Raw genomic sequence first — 20,517 nt, forward strand, 5'->3', positions numbered from 1 at the left:
GTTAACTGCTACTGAATGTTAGCAGCTGGCCAGCTCAGTGGGGTTTAACAGGGCAGAAACATCTCCTGCCTAGTTTTTGAGTATCAGCTCCACTAGGATTATGACCCTCTCCCCAAGGGCTGCAAACTCTGAAGTATCCCTAACCCCAGTTGACCAAGAGAATGCAAGACTTGCATTGGGAAATAAAACCAGGACCCACCATGTGATAATGTACAGCATGGCCACTGAGGTACATGGCTGAACAGCCCCTATACTATTCTATCTACAATCAGTACGGGTTACCATGAAGCACCAAAAATGGAGGTTTAAAAAAGTTAGGAATCAAGTAAAATCTTCCTCCAGAATTTGTGTACAAGTGACCTAATGGTTAGTGCAGTAAGCTGCGAACCAGGGGAACCACGTTCAATTCTCTATATGGCTCTTTGCGACCCTGGCCAAGTCACTTAACCCTCTATTGCCCCAGGTACAAACAACAGACTGTGAAACTAGTAGGGTGTCATGTCCCCTACCTCAATGCAAGCAGTTTCCTCGGGCTGCGCGGGGTCCCGTCGACACGCACACTTGACTGGCACTGCCTGAGCTATGTGTGTGTAGTTCTCTCTGGGTTTGTTCAGACAGCGGTGGTTGCAGGCTCCTTAATTGCTTTGCTTCCATGCACCTGTTTCTGCTCTCTCTCTCTGCCTGGCTCCAGGCTCCTTGATTGCTTTGCTTCCACCCACCTGGGCAGGGGCGTATCTGCGTGGGGCCACAGGGGCCTGGGCCCCCGCAGATTTCGCCCTGGCCCCCCTCCCCGCCGTCAACCCTCCCCCGCTGCTTACTTTTGCTGGAACCCCCGCCAGCCGAGGTCCGACCCGCAATCTCCATATTTCGTCTTCCTTCGTGGCCATGTGCTTCAAGGAAGTAACGCTGCAGTGCTGATTGGTTGAATCCAGTTCGGCGTCTGACGTCAACCAATCAGCACTGCAGCGTTACTTCCTTGAAGCACATGGCCACGAAGGAAGACAAAATATGGAGATTGCGGGTCGGACCTCGGCTGGCGGGGGTTCCAGCAAAAGTAAGCTGCGGGGGAGGGTTGACGGCGGGGAGGGGGTGGAGAGAGGAGGCGGCGGCAGGGGGGGGGGAGGGAGGCAAAAATGTGCCCCCCCCTCTCTGGCTCTGGCCCCCCCTACCGCCGGATTCCAGATACGCCCCTGCACCTGGGTCTGCTCTTCCTCTGCCTGGCTTCCCTTGCTTCTCTCCTATTGGTCTTCCGGTTCCTCCTTCCCCTGCTCTTGTCCTTTGGCTGTGCCCCTTCTCCCTGCTGATGTCCGACACCAGCACTTTATCAGCTGAGCTCTCCCTGGACTCCATGCTTCGGCTTCTACTTTGGTAGGTGTTTCTAACTCTGTAGTCTGCTTCTACTGGTCCCTCGTTGCTGACTTCACCTGTACCTGGATTACTCTCTTGCCTGTACCTGGATTACTCTCTTGCCTGTACCTGGATTACTCTCTTTCCATGACTACTGACTTTCGCCTGTACTTGGATTACTCTCTTGCCTGCCTACTGACTTTTGCCTGTACCTGGATTACTCTCTTGCCTGTACCTGGATTACCCTCTTGACCTGTTGCCTGCCTGGCCGATACATTCATCACCCCACTTCCAGCTCCGTCCCGCAAGTCCTGCAGGCCACCCGCACCTAGGGGCTCAACCTCTGGGGAATGGCGGTCAGCGCAGGTGAAACCCAGGGTTGTCCAGCCACCAAGCAGAACCTGGTCAGAGTAGGTCAGAGTACCGAGCTCATCATTGCTCTACTTGGTATAAGAACTCACAAGTCTTACATAAGGGTAAACCACTGGGCAGTATATCAAATGCATAACTCAACTCTGCTTTCCACATCTATACCAGCTGATGCCACCAATGCAGGTACCTTCTGTTTCTCCAAGTCCACAGGACATTCTCCATGACATGCCTTTATATAATCACAATTTAGATCATTCAACACTCCAAATCCAACATTTAGTTCTTCAATTGATGCCAAACAAATGCTCAGGCTCCCTATTGTTTATGGGAGAAAGGATGAGGGAAGCAGGATCTCACCTCATCTGAGAGGAACATCATTGCAGATAATTGGCATAACGACAGTATTTCTAAAATAAAACTATTCTACCTTCCCACCCCCCACCCAGGAACCATCCAGAATGGAAGTTAAAACAAAATCACCTCAGATTTAGAGAAAAGTCTATTTTTCATCTACTCTGAAAAGCTTTATAGGTCCCATCAAGCTGAGCCTTTAGATTTCAAGATTAGACACAGTCTCTAATTCCTAGTATATGCCTCTCAACATGCAACTTCTCTGGTTCAGAACAGCTGCTACAGAAAATGGTGTCATGGTGCTCCTCTTTCAAGCTCACATATTTGCAGACAGCAGTGACTCAAAAGGGCTGCTTGGCCTCGGAGCCCTGCTTGCCCAATTCTTGCAATCACTATTCCTGTCTTCTCTGAAGCCCTGTCTTCCATCTTCCTTCAATTTTCCCACTTACCTTCCATTCATCAGATGGCCATATGCCTCCTCTGTCATTGTGAAAACTGGGCCTCCAGCAGGAAAAGCAGTGCACTGGGAGAGGTCCAGTCATCCAGTGCTGCAGCTCCCTACCAGCTCAACCCCTGAATGAACTGGACACAGCTGTCATAAAGTCTGGGTCAGTCACAGGCGGCATCATCACTGCATCACAAACCAAGGGAGCTGCCTGGGCTGTGATAGCCAGGGGTTGAAAGATGTTACTAGATTCTTGATATACTGTCTTTCTGTGGTACAATCAAATCAGTTCAGCCTGTTACATACAAGTACTTTCTCTCTCCCTAGGGGGTTCACAATCTATACGTTTTTGTACCTGTATCTTTTTGTATCTTCTTTACCTTTCACAATTTGCCCAGAGATTGGAGATGTTAAATCAGAATGCAATGAAACTTCACCTTCCCAGTGTAGTGAAGGTCTGGGATTCATTTAACCTACAAAGGGCTATTAGTAGTGTTGGGAGGAGAGGATGAAAAGATCAGTCACGTGATAAAGCTCTCTCCAGCAGTCTCCTCCACCAGTGCTGAGAAGTAAGAACTACTGCTGAGGCATCAGCTCTGGAGGGCAGGGGGAGATCTGAGCACTGCCAGTCTTCTCTCCCTCTCTCTTGTGCGTCTAGAGATGAGGTCTCTGTGCTAAGTTCTGCTAGGAAGGACCAGGCAGGCTTGCCAAATTGAAAAAAATTCCCACACAGTCCAGACCAGCAGGCAGGAAAGCGCTCTTCTGTCTCCTAGGTTACTGCTCCCGCCTCCTCCTTCAACCTACTGGCTGGTTAGGGCAGGGGATATCTGACCGATGTGCAGACTTGTCTGTCTCTTGTCTTGGCGGGTCTTGTTTATTCTAGCCTGTCTCATCTGGGCGGTGGCACGTATCTGGTTTTCTTTCTCGTTTTTTTTTTTTTCTTCCAGTAAGGTAGTTTGTCGGGGTGATAATGATCTGCTTTTTAACAAGTCTAGGACACTTCTATATCTGGGGAGCTTGTTCAGGGAAGGTGAGGAGGTGCTTCTTTATCTGGGCACTTTTCTTCCTCTTGAACGAGGCGCTTAGCTGCCCTGCTTCAGCTTCTTCTCGAGCACGTGGCCCCCGTCTGTATCTCGAGTGTTTTGCTCCTTTGTCCTTTCCTTGCTCTATTGCATTGGGAAGAAAGAGCGGTAGCGGGATTGCAGTCTCGGTTTGTGGGGTGCTTTTGCAGCTTTGAATTTTGTGAAATATAACAGCATGCCATGCCATCTGTTTACATCTTGGCGCCGGGAGGAGGTAGAGGCAGAGTAAATGGGTGACCAGGGGTGGGGGAGGGGGAAGGGACGGACCCCCACCGCTCCTCATCTCACCTCACCTCACATTGTGTCGTTATTTTTGGGCTTTAGTTGGGCTGGGAAATTTTACCTGCAGGCATCTGGCGACCCTGCTCTGCAGCCACACCTAATCCTCAACTGTAAGGATATTGCAGAAACAGTTATAATGTGTCGTCCTTTTGTTCTGCCTATACTACAAGGCGTTTTTTTTCAGTATAAGCCATTTTAAAGTGCCCTTGCATAACATATGGTAGACAACTTATTCTAAATTGTATTCGTTAATATTTAGATTTACTATATTTCTGAAAAGCCCATTCAAAAGCGAGGTATAGCAAGACATAGGCAACAGATAATTTGAGCTGAGAAAAATATACAGCACGACTTTGCAGTAGTTTACCAGCTTCTGGTTATTAAATCCAGAGTTTCTAAGTTATCCAGTTCCAGAAGGGATACTTTAGGCTAGTCCCTCCTGGATTTCTGATAATCTTGTTCTACTGCTTTATGGGACTTGCAGCGGTATCACTAATTTGAATGGCTAGAATGTGGGACTACAAATACCACACTGCTTTGAGATGTAACTTTAGTAGAGGAGTGTGGTAGCCGTGTTAGTCCACTCTTAAGGTTATCAATAGAAATCAAACAAAATAAAACATGGAAAAGAAAAAAAGATGATACCTTTTTTATTGGACATAACTTAATACATTTCTTGATTAGCTTTCGAAGGTTGCCCTTCTTCCTCAGATCGGAAATAAGCAAATGTGCTAGCTGACAGTGTATATAAGTGAAAACATTCAAGCATTACTATGACAGTGTGACAGGGTGGGTAGGAAGTATGCATGGGGACATCAAAGCATATCATTGATATTCTAACAGGGTGGGTGTGGATAGGTGAGGGGAGGGTGATCAACAGAGACATACAGCTTTATGGTTTATAATGGGCTAGGAACCCCAGATCCTTGTTAAGTCCTTTCTGTTGGGTGTTAAAATATTCAATCATTCTGACTTCAAAGGTCTTACGTTCTTGTATGGTTTTAAAGTTACCTTTGAGGATTCTCACTGTGAAATCACTGGTACAGTGTCCTGGTCCTGTAAAATGTTGACCAACAGGCGTGGGAACCCTGCTGGCACCAGTATTGTTCATATGATGTCTATGTAAATTGAATCTTGTCTTAAGCATCTGGCCTGTTTCTCCAATATAGCATCCTTTGTTACATTTTTTACACTGAATGATATATACCACATTGGAAGATGAGCAAGTGAAAGATCCCTTTATGTTGTGAAATATTTTGGCATAGTTTGCAACTGGATAAATTACAGGGAAGTGTGCCCTTCTGTTCCTTTTCAGTCTGTGAAGGAAGTTTACTTCTGATTAGCTTGTGTTTTAAATTGGGTGGCTGTCGGAAGGCCAGTACTGGTGGGGATGGGAATATCTCTTTCAGTAATTCATCCTCCTGGAGTATAGGTTGTAGATCTCTTATGATTTTCCTCAGTTTTTCCAGCTCTGGATTGTATGTCACTACAAGCGGGATTCTGTCTGTGGATTTTTTCTTTTTGTACTGTAGCAGATTCTCCCTGTGTGTTTTGAGGGAGGAGGCAATATTCTTGGAGATTATTTTGGGGTTGTAGCCCTTCTGTTTGAAGAATTCAGTCAGGGTTTTAAGGTGTCTGTCTCTGTCCCCTGGGTCAGAGCAGATACGGTGGTATCTTGTGGCTTGGCTGTAAATGATGGATCTTTTTGTATGTGAAGGATGGAATGTATGTGATAGATGTAACTTTAAAACCAGGACTAGACAAAAAGTCGCTTTTCTGTAACTGGAAATCTTAGCATTTTTTAAATGGAATTTTTCAACACTTTTCATTTATGGGGCTTGGCATGGGAGGGTGAACATGGTAGCATTAGGGGGCTAGGGTGTTATACTTACTGTACGCTATTAGGAGCAGATGATCAAAACCCTGGCACTATTCTAAATAGCACTAAAAGAGCACAGAACACCCTAATGCTGAAAGCTAATGAGATGCAAATATAGGCGCATTCATAGCTTTGAGCATTAGAGAGTTCTGCAGGAGGATTGTGCTTGATGCAAGTGCATAAGTGTTACATAGTAACATAGTAGATGACGGCAGAAAAAGACCTGCACGGTCCATTCAGTCTGCCCAGCAAGATAATATGTGCTACTTTTTGTGTTCAGTGGTAAGCTCAGCTCCTGTGCACGTGTGCCTGGTAAAAACTCGAACATGAAGCACACATTGGCCTCTGTTTTCTGCTGTCTAAATACAAGCATTTTTATTTATTTATTTTGCTGGATGCTTATTTTTAGATGCAGGTAACAGGCGCCAATATGTGCTTTTTTTTTAAAAGCATGACCGCTTTAAATTTAGATGTAAGACAAGAATGCCAATGTTTGCTTCACATTCGGGTCTGTTGTTTCTCACAGCCAGTGCTCAAGGGCTTGCACAGGCTTCTTTCAGCTTCCAAAAGCAATCAAAACCAGTAGACTTTGCAGAAAGAGTCATGGGAGAAGCATGAGAATCGTGGGAAAACCTGTCTTCCAACACCCTAATGCCTTCTCGGACCTGGTATTATTTTTTGCAGCTGTAAGACACCTTTGTTTCGGGTGTTTTTTTCTGATTATTGAGGAGGAATACAAAATGACCTCATTTAAATGAGCTTGACTACATGGTTCAGTGCTAAGGCCTGGTGCACTCATTGTTTGCTGCACTACACCCCTCTGATCATTCTGCGCAGGTAAATGTGGGTTCTAGTAATGCGCTTATGGTCTCTAGCGCCCATGTTTACTTTTGATCATTGGCATCTTGATGTTGGAGCACACACCATGTTCTAAATAGGCATTATTACCATGTTAACTCCAAGCAGACCTGCAATGAAAAATTGTGAGGATGTCTTCTTGATGCAGTGTTAGTTTTGGGCTTGGTGTGCGTTGAAATTCAGCATTGTAGCACATTAAGCCCAAATTGTAAAGCATTTTAATAAAAGTGAGCAGTTTGTGATATCAACTGTATTATTTTGTTTGAATGGATATATTATATAGGGATGTGTGGTTTTTCTTTCTGTTTCGATTTCAAAATGGTAGAAATTAAGCAGGAAGATTTGAAAGTAGTTGTCACTAATTCTGTTTAACTCATCTGGAGATCATGCTGGGATTTTTTTTTTGTCCCAAAACATGAATGGTTGTATTGCCAAATCTGGAACTAAATTTGAGGGGCATTGTGCAGTGCTTTTGAGGAATATTCTCTGATCCATGGGGTAGTAAATGTAAGGGTTTCTCATTCTTGTGGATGCTATTATGTTTATGTTTATGTTTATTGAAGACTTGATATACTACAGACAATCAAAGTGGTGTACAAAAATACTAAAAACAAAAGAAGTAAAGAGAATGCCAATATCAAATAGGACAGAGGAAGTCACATATTAGAGTAGAAAGGGAAGATGGGAGAGATGATCAATTGCCTGTCAGTAACCTGGCCTTCAAAAAGAATAAAGGTTAAGGGAATGCCTGAGAAAACAAGTGTGCTTTAAGAAGAGAACAGAAGTGGGGGATTGAAAACTCTGACTTCAAAGAAGGTAAGGCATTTGAGTGAAAATTACCTGCTTTATAAAGAACTGGGCAATGAGTTTGACTCTATTTCAAATTGCAGTGAATGAATCTTCCCCCCCTCCAAAATGAAAACCTTCAGGAAGAAAACTTCTTGCTTTAAGACTAAGAAAACTTGAGGATTTTTATAAATTCCACATCCTACCTGTGACAGAATTTGAAGATGCTTAAGACAGAGTAATATAAGATAGGAACAGGATCTAGAAGTTGCATAAAAAATATGGTGTGAGGAAGGAGACTGATTATGGTAATTCAATATGATTATGGGGCTCATTTTCAAAAGAGAAAAACGTTCAAAAAGTGTCATAAAGTACCATTTGGATGTTTTTCTTCTCAAGACGTCCAAATCAGTATTTTCAAAACCTATTTTGCAGAAGTTTATCTATGCATTTCATCTGCAATGCATCCAAATCACAAGGGGGCATGTCGGGGCAGGCTTAGGGTGTTCCTAGCACCCCTAATTCCCTCCAGTGGTCATGTGGTCATTTAGAGCATAATTTTGTGTCTTATTTGTTCTAAAAACCGGTTAGCTCAAAATGTCTTAGTTTTAGTCCTGGATGGTTTTGTTCCGTTATGGCTGAAAAACATCTTAAGTCTTGGGAACGCCTAAATCCCACCCTTAACATGCCCCTGACACACCCCCTTGAGATTTGAACACTGCAGAAGAACAGCATAGAAAAACGTCTAAAACAGGTTTCGAAAATACCGATATGGACGTTTTTGTGAGAAAAACATCCAAATGCTGCTTTATGACACTTTTTGGACATTTTTCTCTTTTGAAAATGAGCCCCATAGTCACTTAACAGTAACCAGTCTTGCTTCTCTCCACATCCAAAATAGCCTGCAGCCTGGATTTCTATCACCCTTCTCAGATACTGTAGACTGGCTAAGTTCACAGAGGATAGGAGCTTCCCTCCCTCACATGAGAGGGAAAAAAAGTCAGGACTGCATTTCATTTTCCTAGCTTTAATGCCTCTAGGGCCCAACCAACCAAACCCAGCGCCCCTCTCCCCAAAGTTCAAACGGGTCCAGTTTATTTTACAGTTACAAATCCATTCAAACACTTCATAAAAAAGGTTATCTCCTCCAACAAAAAGGAAAAAAAAAACTAAAACCCTTCTAGCACTGGGCTTACTAGCACTTAGCCTAGCTAGGACAGCCTCCTCCTATTCAGTGTTTTTAATATACGCTCCCTCCCCCAGCTGTTTGTGTTTTCAACCAAAAATTAATACAAACAGTTCACTCTAACCAAAACTGGGTAGCACCTTGGATCTATTAAGGTCTTAGCTCTACATTCTACTTTCATGCTGTCCTCAGCCAAGTCCTGAGTGCTCATGGTTCCACTGGGCACTGGCTTCTATCAAGTCCATTGGTTCAGCCACCTCTCCTCCTTTGCCTATCTTCATGGGCTCTAGACCTTCTTTTTCTTGCCCCAGAGGTGACCACCCTCCTACTTCTGTTCCCATGATGCCACCACCCTCCTACTTCTGTTCCCATGATGCCTTGCTTCTCTACACCCTCTCTTGGGACACTTCTTGCCTTACCCAGGCTGGCCTGGGCCTGGGTGGTCTCCCTGGCTCCTCCTTCTGGTATATGCCTGCATTTGGAAGGGACCCATCCCCCACCTCCCCAGACTGCTACTGCAATCTCCTTATTCCACACTTTACTCCTTTATAACTTCTTTCATCAGAGGTAGTTCTTTAGATGACTCTCTCCTCTCATTAACAGATTCCAGTAGATTCCAATAGAGTTTATCAGTTCTATAAACATATGTTCAAATCTTTTACTGGAATCTAAGTGCAGTACTCGATGAACGTATCTTCTTAGTTTTTACAAACCGAGAATAGCTTTACTCTTCAGTATCCTTAATACCACTTTTCAACCGGCAGGCTAGAGAATAAATATTCAGCATTGGTCAATGTTTTTTAATTATTTGTATAATACCACTAGACATTTGGGTGTATGGTAGAATACACGTTAATGGAGATAATTCTGTCCTATGTTTCTTAAATTGGCACCGTCATTCCTAATGGGTTGAATAAGGAAATTGAGTGGCTCAGCATTCAGTGATGGGTATTTAAATACTGGGCCCTGACATTGCTTGTGCGCATGTGTAGGCGTCTCTGACGTTTCTGCAAGCGACTCGCGCTCGAATGCCCAAATGCCTGCGGTAGCCGGTGAGTAATTTTGTCTTTTAGTTTTTGACAAAATGAACTGTGTATGTGAGATTTTAATAGTATTATTGTTTATTTAGAAAATGACCCCTGAAGACGCTCAAGGGAGCAAAACACGTCCGTGTTGGGTCGTGGATTAAAGGAATTCTTTGCCACTAAGATAAAACCAAGGCGTAGATACGGCAGAGATGAACATTGATGTATATCTCTAGCCTGCCGGTTGAAAAGTGGTATTAAGGATACTGAAGAGTAAAGCTATTCTCGGTTTGTTAAAACTAAGAAGATATGTTCATCGAGTACTGCACTTAGATTCCAGTAAAAGATTTGAACATATGTTTATAGAACTGATAAACTCTATTGGAATCTACTGGAATCTGCTAATGAGAGGAGAGAGTCATCTAAAGAACTACCTCTGATGAAAGAAGTTATAAAGGAGTAAAGTGTGGAATAAGGAGATTGCAGTAGCGGTCTTTGATGGCGTTTTTGATGTCGCATTCTGTGGAATGATATTAATAGAGTATGCTTTGTAATAGAGTATGGTTGTGGATGAATGTTGGAATGAATTGGTTGATGTGAGTGGATTTTAAAGTTGTGTATTGAACAATAATGTGAAATATTTAATTTGTTATATGAATAAAGATCAATAACTGATATAACGGTTGTTTTTGGTAGATGCCTGTATGCTAGCTCAACCAGTAGAATTGATTGAACCTAGTTTTGGGGGAAAAAAAATATATATATATAAAATCATCTCTAGTCCATCAAGCAACCCTGACTGGTGCATTCAATATTGATGATCTATATTGGCCTACTGCTGATGGATGAACATATTTGTTCTGGATTGGTCTGGTAGGACTAAAGGACAGAAAATTATCAGGTAAGGCATCATTTTTTCTTATGCATTTGAGTAAGGTCTACATTTTTTGATGCAGATTTTTGCTCAGAAGTATAGTAATAGAGCACATAGCTAGAGCTTTAGGCTTTTAATGATTGATTTATTTCAGCAAGTCACTGAGTCGAAGAAGAACAAATGGCTAGGAAGGTAAGGAGGGGTGACAAAAATTTCTTCAGGTATATTAGTGAAAGGAGGAAGACTAAAAAGGGAATTGTGAGACTGAAAGATGCTGCGAACCGCTATGTAGATGATGAAGAAAAAGCAAATTTGCTAAACTGATACTTTTGTTCTGTTTTCACAGAAGAAAATCCTGGAGAAGGACCACGATTGACTGGCAGAAGTACATATGAGAATGGAATGAATATAGCACCGTTCACGGAAGAGAGTGTGTATGAACAACTTAAAAATCTAAAGGTGGATAAAGCCATGGGACCGGACGGGATCCACTCCAGGATATTGAGGGAGCTCAGAGAGGTGCTGGCAGGTCCTCTTAAAGATTTGTTTAATAAATCCTTGGAGACGAGAGAGGTTCCGTGGGAGTGGAGAACAGCGGATGTGGTCCCTCTTCACAAAAGTGGTGATAGGGAAGAAGCTGGAAACTACAGGCCGGTAAGCCTCACTTCGGTTATTGGAAAGTAATGGAAGCGATGCTGAAGGAAAGGATAGTGAATTTCCTGGAAGCCAATAAGTTGCAAGATCCGAGACAACATGGTTTTCTCAAAGGTAAATCGTGCCAAACGAATATCATTGAATTCTTTGGGTGACCGGAGAATTGAATCATGGACGTGCTATAGACGTAATCTACTTAGATTTCAGCAAAGCTTTTGACACGGTTCCCCACAGGAGGCTCTTGAATAAACTAGACAGGCTGAAGATCGGACCCGAAGTGGTGAACTGGATTAGGAACTGGTTGATGGACAGACGCCAGAGGGTGGTGGTAAATGGAATTTGATCGGATGAGGGAAAGGTGAGCAGTGGAGTGCCTCAGGGATCAGTGCTAGGGCCGATTCTGTTCAATATATTTGTGAGTGACATTGCCGAAGGGTTAGAAGGTAAAGTTTGCCTTTTTGCGGACGATACTAAGATTTGTAACAGAGTGGACACCCGGGAGGGAGTGGAAAACATGAAAAAGGATCTGCGGAAGGTTTGGCAATTAAAATTCAATGCGAAGAAATGCAAAGTGATGCACTTAGGGAGTAGAAATCCACGGGAGACTTATGTGTTAGGTGGTGAGAGTCTGATATGTACAGACGGGGAGAGGGATCTTGGGTTGATAGTATCTGAGGATCTGAAGGCGACGAAACAGTGTGAGAAGGCGGTGGCTGTGGCTAGAAGGTTGCTAGGCTGTACAGAGAGAGGTATGACCAGCAGAAGAAAGGAGGTGTTGATGCCTCTGTGTAAATCGTTGGTGAGGCTGTATCTTGCTAAGGATGTAAAAAGAATTGAAGCGGTGCAGTGAAAGGCTACAAAAAAGGTATGGGATTTGCATTACAAGACATATGAGACTTGCTGAACTGAACATGTATACCCTGGAGGAAAGGAGAAACAGGGGTGATATGATATAGACGTTCAAATATTTGAAAGGTATTAATCCGCAAACGAACCTTTTCCAGAGATGGGAAGGCGGTAGACCTAGAGGACATGAAATGAGATTGAAGGGGGGCAGACTCAAGAAAAATGTCAGGAAGTATTTTTTCACGGAGAGAGTGGTGGATACTTGGAATGCCCTCTCGCGGGAGGTGGTGGAGATGAAAACGGTAACAGAATTCAAACGTGTGTGGGATAAACATAAAGAACTCCTGTTCAGAAGGAATGGATCCTTAGAAGCTTAGCGGAGATTGGGTGGCAGAGCCGGTGGGGGGAGGCGGGGCTAGTGCTGGGCAGACTTCTACGTTCTGTGCCTTGAAAATGGCAGATACAAATCAAGGTAAGGTATACACAAAAAGTAGCACATATGAGTTTATCTTGTTGGGCAGACTGGATGGACCGTACAGGTCTTTCTCTGCCGTCATCTACTATGTTACTATGAGAGCGGTGAGCTTGTCAATGCAAACCTTGCAGCAACACGGCAGTGTTCATGATTGTTAGCTATAAACAGAAGTTGAAAAAAAATGGTGCTACCTGCAATTCCTCTATGAAATACTCTATGAAAATACCGCACAAGACATTCAAAAACCCCAACCATGAGGCAGTAGGACTACTTTCCACCTACCTACAGACACCCACAGAAAAACACACAGACCCTTAACTCACACAGTTATTCTTTGTCTCACACAGCATGCACACCCAGTTTCCACCAAGGCATTTCTCTTTCCACTCATGTCACTTTACCCTCTCTTGTCCCTTCCCGCAGGCCCCTGCCACATTTCTATCCCTTGTCTCCTCCAGCTCATCTCCTCTTCTACGCATCCCCTTACCCTCTCTTCACAGCTCCCCCCTCCGCATACACACATCCCACATATATCCCCTATTCCTTATCTTGTGCACTCAATTTCTCCTTCCACACAATGCATTATCCACTGAGTCCTCCCACCCATGTTCCTTAGCCCCTTGCTAAGCCAGAAGGCCCTTTTCCCAGTTTACTGTACAACAGAGGTTCTCGACCCAGTTCTTGGGACACACCTTGCCAGTCGTTTTCAGGCGTGCTGAAAAATGGCTTGTGGTAGTGTAGGCGCGGGTTTTGGGCGCGCTTCGATCCATTTTTTTAGCGTGCCTGTAAGAAAGGCCTCTTCCCCCTCCATGAAAATGGACATGCAGCAAAATGAAAATTGCCACGCATCCATTTTGGGTCTGAGACCTTATCGCCATTCATTGACCTAGCAGTAAAGAATCTGGGTGGTAATGACCTACGTGCATCAAATGCCACTTGGCGTGTGTCCGTTAGGTGCACCAGCAAAAAAATTTTTTTCAGATGGTGCATAGCGGATTCACACCAAAATTGAAATTGCTGCAAGGGCCACACGGTAACCGGGCGGTAACTCCAATTTGGTGCACGTAGGCGCCTATGTGGCAAAGGGGCCCTAGAGGAGGAGTGGTTCTTGTATTCGCTGTTGTGGAGAGAATTTTTTTTTTGAGAAATGGAGGGGTGGGGTAAGAGTTGCAGAAACAGGATTTTTTTTGTGTGTTTTTGTAAGGTGATGTGTTTATTGTTTGGCTGTACACTGCTTTTGCTTTCTGCGGTGTTAGGTGATTATATAACAATTTTCAGTAAGGTGTTTTCTGTTGTGTAAAGTAAATTTAGAAGAAGAATTCTAGGAGGAAGTTTTATAAGGTGCAGAGTTAGGGGAAGACTAAGAACATTTCACTATAGTTGAATATCCCCTGGAGTACTGTCAGGTTCCGCATTTCAAAGAGGAAACAGCTTGGCACCCTGAAAACTATCATACCATCCTTTCAAAGTCAGTAGCCAAGTGGTAAGGAAACGCTGAGGAAGGTCACTGAGGCCTAAGATTACTTTAACAGAACTACAGAGGTTTCTGATTGAGACTGGGAAAAATCTTCACAGTTAACAATTTCAAGATATGTCTGTAAACATCTGTATGGGATGATGGCAGGAAGGAAACCACTGTTGAAGAAAAGCCATACGATTGCTGCATGTCATCTGTAAAGAAACAGAACACTACACACATGTAGGACAAAATTTGCGGTTTGAGAAAAACTGGAACTTTTTGGTCTTGGTGCAAAGCAGTATGTGTTATTCTATATATAAATCTGCTAACACAATCTCTACAATAGAGCATTATGTTGTGGGGACTTTACAGCTACAGAGATTATGATCAAGAGAAAGATGGATGGTACAAAGCACAGGCAGATCCTACTGGAAAACATTTTCCAATCTGCCACAGACCTGGGATTGGGGAGAAGATTCATCTTTCAGCAGGATAGTGATCCTAAGCACAAAGAAATGCAACAGTGGAGTGGCGTAGCAAGAAGAGAATTAATATCTTCAAGTGGTCCAGTCAAAGCCCAGACCTAAATCCAATAGAAAATCTGTGCAAGACTTGAAGACGAGTCCAAAGTTGATCCCAAGTCAATTTGAAGAGCTTGAGCTACTCTACCAAGAAGAATGAACATAATCTGCATCATCCCATTGTACCAAAGGGGTTTGAAGACTTGATTCAAGACTCTCTTTGGTTTCTTATTCTTGGTTACTTTTTGAATATTTCACTAATTGTTGTTCTTGCACACTGAAGTGTAAACCATATTGTGTAGCTCCATTTTAATGCTTTCGAACTGGTTTTAGACAGCAGGGTGTGAAGACTTACATCCTGCAGGTAAAGTGCCTCTAATTTCAATCCAGCTACATTTTTTTTGGCAAAAGAACTACACCATAGACCCGTTATAACGAGGTTTGATTTAACGCAGGATCTGTTACAACACAGAGCTTGGACCCCAGAATTTTCATATGTTTCAGGTGTGAGCTAATTAGTTCCGAATTAGTTCTTTAAATGGACGCAAGGCAGTTTTGGCTAACATGGAAATTTCTAAAAAAAGGGAAAAGAATAGCATGGTCAATACAAGAAAAGCTATAAGGCTTAGATGTTCTGTTTTTGTCAATAAGACTGGCATGCACAATGTAAAACCGCTGTGGTTAGGAAAATCGAGGTCCCCCGATGTTTCCACCACAAAAACTTGCAAATGCTAGCATTTTCTTAATGTCACAGTAAAAATGCATGGATGACTGCCAATATTTTTGCGGAGTGGTTTCACAAACTTTTTGTGCCATCCGTGCGTGCACATTTAAGGAAGAAAAACTTGCAACCTAAAGCTCTTCTGCTAATGGACAACTGCCCCACCCATCCTTCGGAAGAATACCTTATCAACTGTGATGGGGAAAATTAAGGTCAGTTACCTGCCATAAAACACCACCTCCAAGATTCAACCTTTGGACCAAGGTATTATTTTAACATTCAAGATGCATTATCGAAAATATTTAATAAAACTAATCATTAATAAGGAAATAACTCACTGAATGTCTGAAAAAGATAGCAGTCGCGAGTGTATTCAATGTAGCATGAAGGGCATGGGATGTAATAACCCCATCTACAATTGAAAAGTGCTGGAAGAGAGGGTTACGTGAAGCATTTGCGCTAGAAACGGGAACCGGAAAGTGAGTCGGACTCTGAAGACAAGAACTGTTTATGCAGTGTAATATTGAAGACAATGGAATGGATTCATATCAACGACAAGTGCCCTACAAATGATTGTCTAAATCAGTGTTTTCCAAGTCCAGTGTTGGAGTACCCCTTGCTAGTCAGGTTTTCAGGATATCTACAATGAATACGTGTGAAAGAGATTTGCATATACTCCTTGCTAGTCAGGTTTTCAGAATATCCACAATGAATATGCATGAAAGAGATTTGCATATAATGGAGACAGTGTATGCAAATCAAGTTTATGCATATTCATTGTGCATATCCTGAAAACCTTACTGGCAAGGGGTATTCCAGGACTGGACTTTGAAACAGTGATCTAAATGACCAGACAATTGCAACGAACGCTTTGTCATGCACAAACTGAAAACCAATCTCGGGACAGCAGTGATGAAGATGACTCTCCACCTCCACCTCTTTTTCAGTTTCAACCCCTATCTTCCCGTCACACATTCGTGTCCCTAGCTACATCTATAATAATTTCATACGTATCCCTAGGTACATCTATAATGATGTCACATCGCTTCTTCATAGTACCTTTTGTTTTGGTTTGTTTTTATACATATGCAGTCCACTATTCATTTATATTTATACAATGTTTGTTTTATTCATTTTTATTATGTTAATTGATCAAATCATGTTTATTGTATGCATGTATTGTTTCTCACAGATATTGTATTTATGACCCCTGAGGCAGGTGGTTCTTACCGCTGAAACAGCCCCATGTCAGCTCTCTGTTTGGTGCAATAAAGGAATTGTGATAGACACTCCCTAATTGTTCATTCTTCTCTTTCCACCTCCACCATCAAAACTTATATTGGCTTTAGCAGCCATGGATACTGTTCTTCAATGGCTGCAATCGGAAAATGTGGACATAATTTATATTCTCCTTTGAAATCCATTATTGAAATTGTAAAACGGAAGAAATAGAGAAGCATCAAAATAATCAACTCTGGACTCATTTAGTAAAGCAGGATGTTAATTTTAGCCTTTGTTTTCTGTGTTGTGACCAAATTCACTTTTAATGTGCGGATACAATCTTTAATTATTATTATTATTATTTATTGCATTTGTATCCCACGTTTTCCCACCTCTTTGCAGGCTCAATGTGGCTTACAATACATCATGGATACTGGAAATAAGAAGAGGATATACATTTGGTTTTACAGAAGGAATTGGGTTACATGGTCATGAAATACAAGATAGTGGTATTACAGAAGACCTTATTGGACATTAGAAATACAAGATAGTGGTGTAGCAGAGACATTATAAGACATTAGACGCGTTACTACATTTCTGGGTATATTTGGAGATTTTTACATGTTTTGATCTTTGTAATAAAATCCATTTGATTGATCAATGAGACGTGCAGACTTTTACTGAACTGGAGTTGCGGGTGCCATTGCGGGTAACAAGAGACCTGATATAATATGGATTCACAACGTGGTGTAAAAGTTTGGACTCCGTCTACAACGTTATATTGGGTCTATGGTGTATTCCTTTTCAGGACAGTTTTTGAGTACAGTATATCTGTCTCCTCTTACATTGAAATTGTAAATCCCATGGCACTTGCCTGTGGTCTCTCGTTTGATCTTGTGGCTTTTTATTCTGAATTAAGTATTGATCTATCTTTGTGCGTAGTGTGCTTGAGGATATTGGGGAGGGGCAGAGAGGAAGGCAGATGTATGGATGGAGGATGTACATCCTTTGCTAGATTTAAAAGTTATGAAATTCTAAAAATAGACCTGTATTTAGGTTTTAAACTGGGAAACATTTATAAACATATTACCTATGCTTATGGTGTGATCCTCTGGATATCAATGTAAAATTCTGTTGACTTATGTAAAAAAGCCGGGCAATTGGGAATCTTGAGTCCTGAACATATCACACAGGGCCCCCCAACATGCGGATACAAACTATATGCAGAGTTTGATAATGGCTTACTCTAACCCTGTTTACCACATGTTTGGATAGTTCTGGGGGACTAATTTTGGGATTCAAGTAATTTATAGGGTGATGGAGCAGTTTGCAAGGGACTTTTAGGGTGTGAGGGCATTATGTAGGGTGCTGTGGTTGTTGCAAGGTTAGCTTTTGGGATGGATCAATTTGGGGGGTGGTGTGGCAGTTCTGGGGGATGGGGCAGTTTCAGGGTTTGAAAGTAGGGGAAAACTCCCTTTCCCTGTTGCAGCCATTTCACACTAAGGGGTCCATTTACTTAGCTGCGGCAAAAAGTGGCCTGTGGTAGTGTGGGTGTGTGTTCTTGGTGCGCGCCGAGCTAGTTTTTACCGCATCTGGGGAAAAAGGGCTTGCTTTTTTTTTTCAATAGGCCAGGAAAAGGGCCTGTGGTAAAATTGAAACCAGTGCGTGCCTATTTACGGTCTGAGCCCTTAATACCACCCATTGATCTAGTGGTAAGGGCTCACGTGCTGCATGCGCAGTAACTAGTCGGTTCGTGCCAACTGCCGATTAGCACTGGAGACGTGTGCGATAGGAAATGAATAATTTGTCCCTTCAGTATGGGCACGTGCCAAATCCAAAATTACTGCCAGGGGGCACGCTAGCTTGGCAGTAGTCTCGTTTTGGTGCACGTATGTAGAGCCTATTGAGCCTTTGTAGAAGGGCCCCTAAGTTTCTATGTTGCAGAAGCTGAAACTCCTCTTCCTTAGAAAAGCATTGGGCTCTTTTGTGGGGGAGGGGGTTAATTCTCTGGAACTCCCAGTCCAATTCGGCCCATTTTCAAACTCGTGTCTCATGTTCCCCACATGCCAAGTTTCTGTTAAATTTTCAGAGACTTGTTTCACTCCCCAGATAGACAAATGACTTATTTTGTTTAATTCTTTGCAGATTCGGTTGGTTTGGAAAGAAGAAGAATGCTCAAAATTCCTGGTTTCTGAACAGATCTTTGTAGATTTATAAATTGGGGTGTTGTGGGGGGGGGGGGGCAATACCACTTAAAGGTGTAATTTAAACCTCTTTAGTGGCAATATTCAGCTACAAAATGTATGAATTATACATCTAGGTGGGGTGCAAAAATGGCAGGTTTGACTTGAAACATTTGACTTCAGTTATGTGAATACTCAGCATCGCTAACTAATCGGATAGTGACACTGAATATAGGTATGATTTGTAGCTCTTTGACATTTCAAATTATATTGACTTCATCAACACCTGGCTTAGACTGTTCCCTCAGCCTCATGAGTTAAAGCTACTAAATAACTACATGTCATCCAGATAGACTAGACCAATCCTGGTTTTTCTTCATTGCGTCTGTCCCTGTAGCTCAGGTCTAAAGAAAGCAGGCCAGCTTCATCCTTTTCAAGCAGCACTAGCAGACTCCCTCAGTCCCAAGATCTCCTCTGGCTCCCTGACAGTTCCCAGGCTCTGCGCCCTTCTCTCTTTTTGCTCTGTATATATTATCTTTTACTGTTATTTATCTTAGTATAGTAGCAGCAGGTTTATGTCATGTCTGAATGCCGGATGCTTCTAAATTAGATTGGAAATAATTTGCTATTCCCAAGGCTCATGAAGTGAATGCTGTCATGTCTCGTCCCTTCTCGTGGGAGCTGAAACCTGCTGCATTTGTAGTATTTAATGTCTTGTTTGCAGAACTGAATCCAGTGTGTTGTTTTTCAGATTGGGCGTTGATCCTAAAATCAGAAGCAAGATGAAGTTTCTCCGCGTTGTAGGGGTGGTGCTCTCCTCCTTTGTTCTTCTCATACAATTGCTTGTGATCACATCCAACCAATGGTATTACATAACAACAGTGTTCCACCTAAGCTTAGGACTGTGGCGTATTTGTGGTATTAATTTGTGGAGCTATCCACTTTGCATCAGTAGTCCTGTGTATCCTGGTAAGTCTGTTTATACTGTGGGTATCTGTAGTTTGTGTCTCTCTAGTGTGGGTTTTGAGAGGGTGTCTGTTTTATTTAGTATACATTGAGAGGGTGAGAGTCTCTTTCCTGTGGGCATTTCTAGTTAGGGTCTATATAGAGCAGGTGTAAACGGGTCTAGTGTCTCTACTGTTGATGGAAGAAGGTGTGTCTGTGTACTGTGGATGCTTCAGTGTCTCTTTATCTTGTGGATCACATTGGTGGCTATTTCCTGGGCCATGAGCTGGCAGGAGGGGTTCCCCTCACTCCTGGAGAAAACAGCTGAACAGCAAGAGAGGAGTGTCTTTCACCCCCTTTCCCTATGGTGAGGTCCTACAAGTGCGCTCATATATGTTTTAGCTAATTAATTTTATAACTGGGTGTGCAATTGTTTACATCATTTTAAATGCCATTTATAGAATTCAGGAGATAAAGGGTTATTGTATAAGGCGCACCAAATTAAGGTGCCAGTGTTTACAAAATTCTAGTACTTAGGCATGGGATTAGTGCCCTCAATTGGCAAATATGCTCATAAGTGCTAGGCACTTTTTGTAAACATGGCACACATCTCCGGGGGGGGGGGGGGGGGGGGGGCAAATTCCCCAGGACTGGCCTCCAAGGGGGGGGGGCCGGGCTTGGCCCGGCGCTGGCAAGCTTCTTCCTGTCTGCTTCCAAGTCTGTCCTCTCCTGCTCCTGTGTGCCGCCCAGGACACAGATAATTGCATTAACATGATATTGCACAAACAGGAGCAGTGTGGGGGAGTGGGGATGCAGCCCAGGGGAGAGTCTGGCGATCCAGTCCTGCCCTGGGCCCTGCTGTGTCTCTCAGCGGCCCTACATGTCTCTTAGCATGCAGCTGCAAATAAGCCATAGCTATGGGTGGAGCATGGGGGTATAATGGGCATTCTGTTTAGTGGCCCACGCAATTTATAAAGTACTGTGAGTTGCACACACTGCAAGGTG

At 43.0% G+C, this 20,517-nt stretch overlaps 1 protein-coding gene across 1 annotated transcript in view; it reads left to right on the top strand.

The window, feature by feature from the left end:
- The first annotated feature begins 3,534 nt into the window (after window positions 1-3,534).
- Window positions 3,535-20,517, top strand: part of LOC115476795 — a 38,352-nt gene continuing 21,369 nt past the window's right edge. Inside the window, exons 1-2 of the mRNA XM_030213373.1 lie at window positions 3,535-3,545; window positions 19,319-19,536. Coding sequence (XP_030069233.1) covers window positions 19,350-19,536 — 187 coding nt within the window. The 5' untranslated portion in view covers window positions 3,535-3,545; window positions 19,319-19,349. The remainder of the gene's footprint in view (window positions 3,546-19,318; window positions 19,537-20,517) is intronic.

Source organism: Microcaecilia unicolor, chromosome 8 (genome assembly GCF_901765095.1).
Source record: "Microcaecilia unicolor chromosome 8, aMicUni1.1, whole genome shotgun sequence".
Lineage (NCBI taxonomy): Eukaryota > Metazoa > Chordata > Amphibia > Gymnophiona > Siphonopidae > Microcaecilia > Microcaecilia unicolor.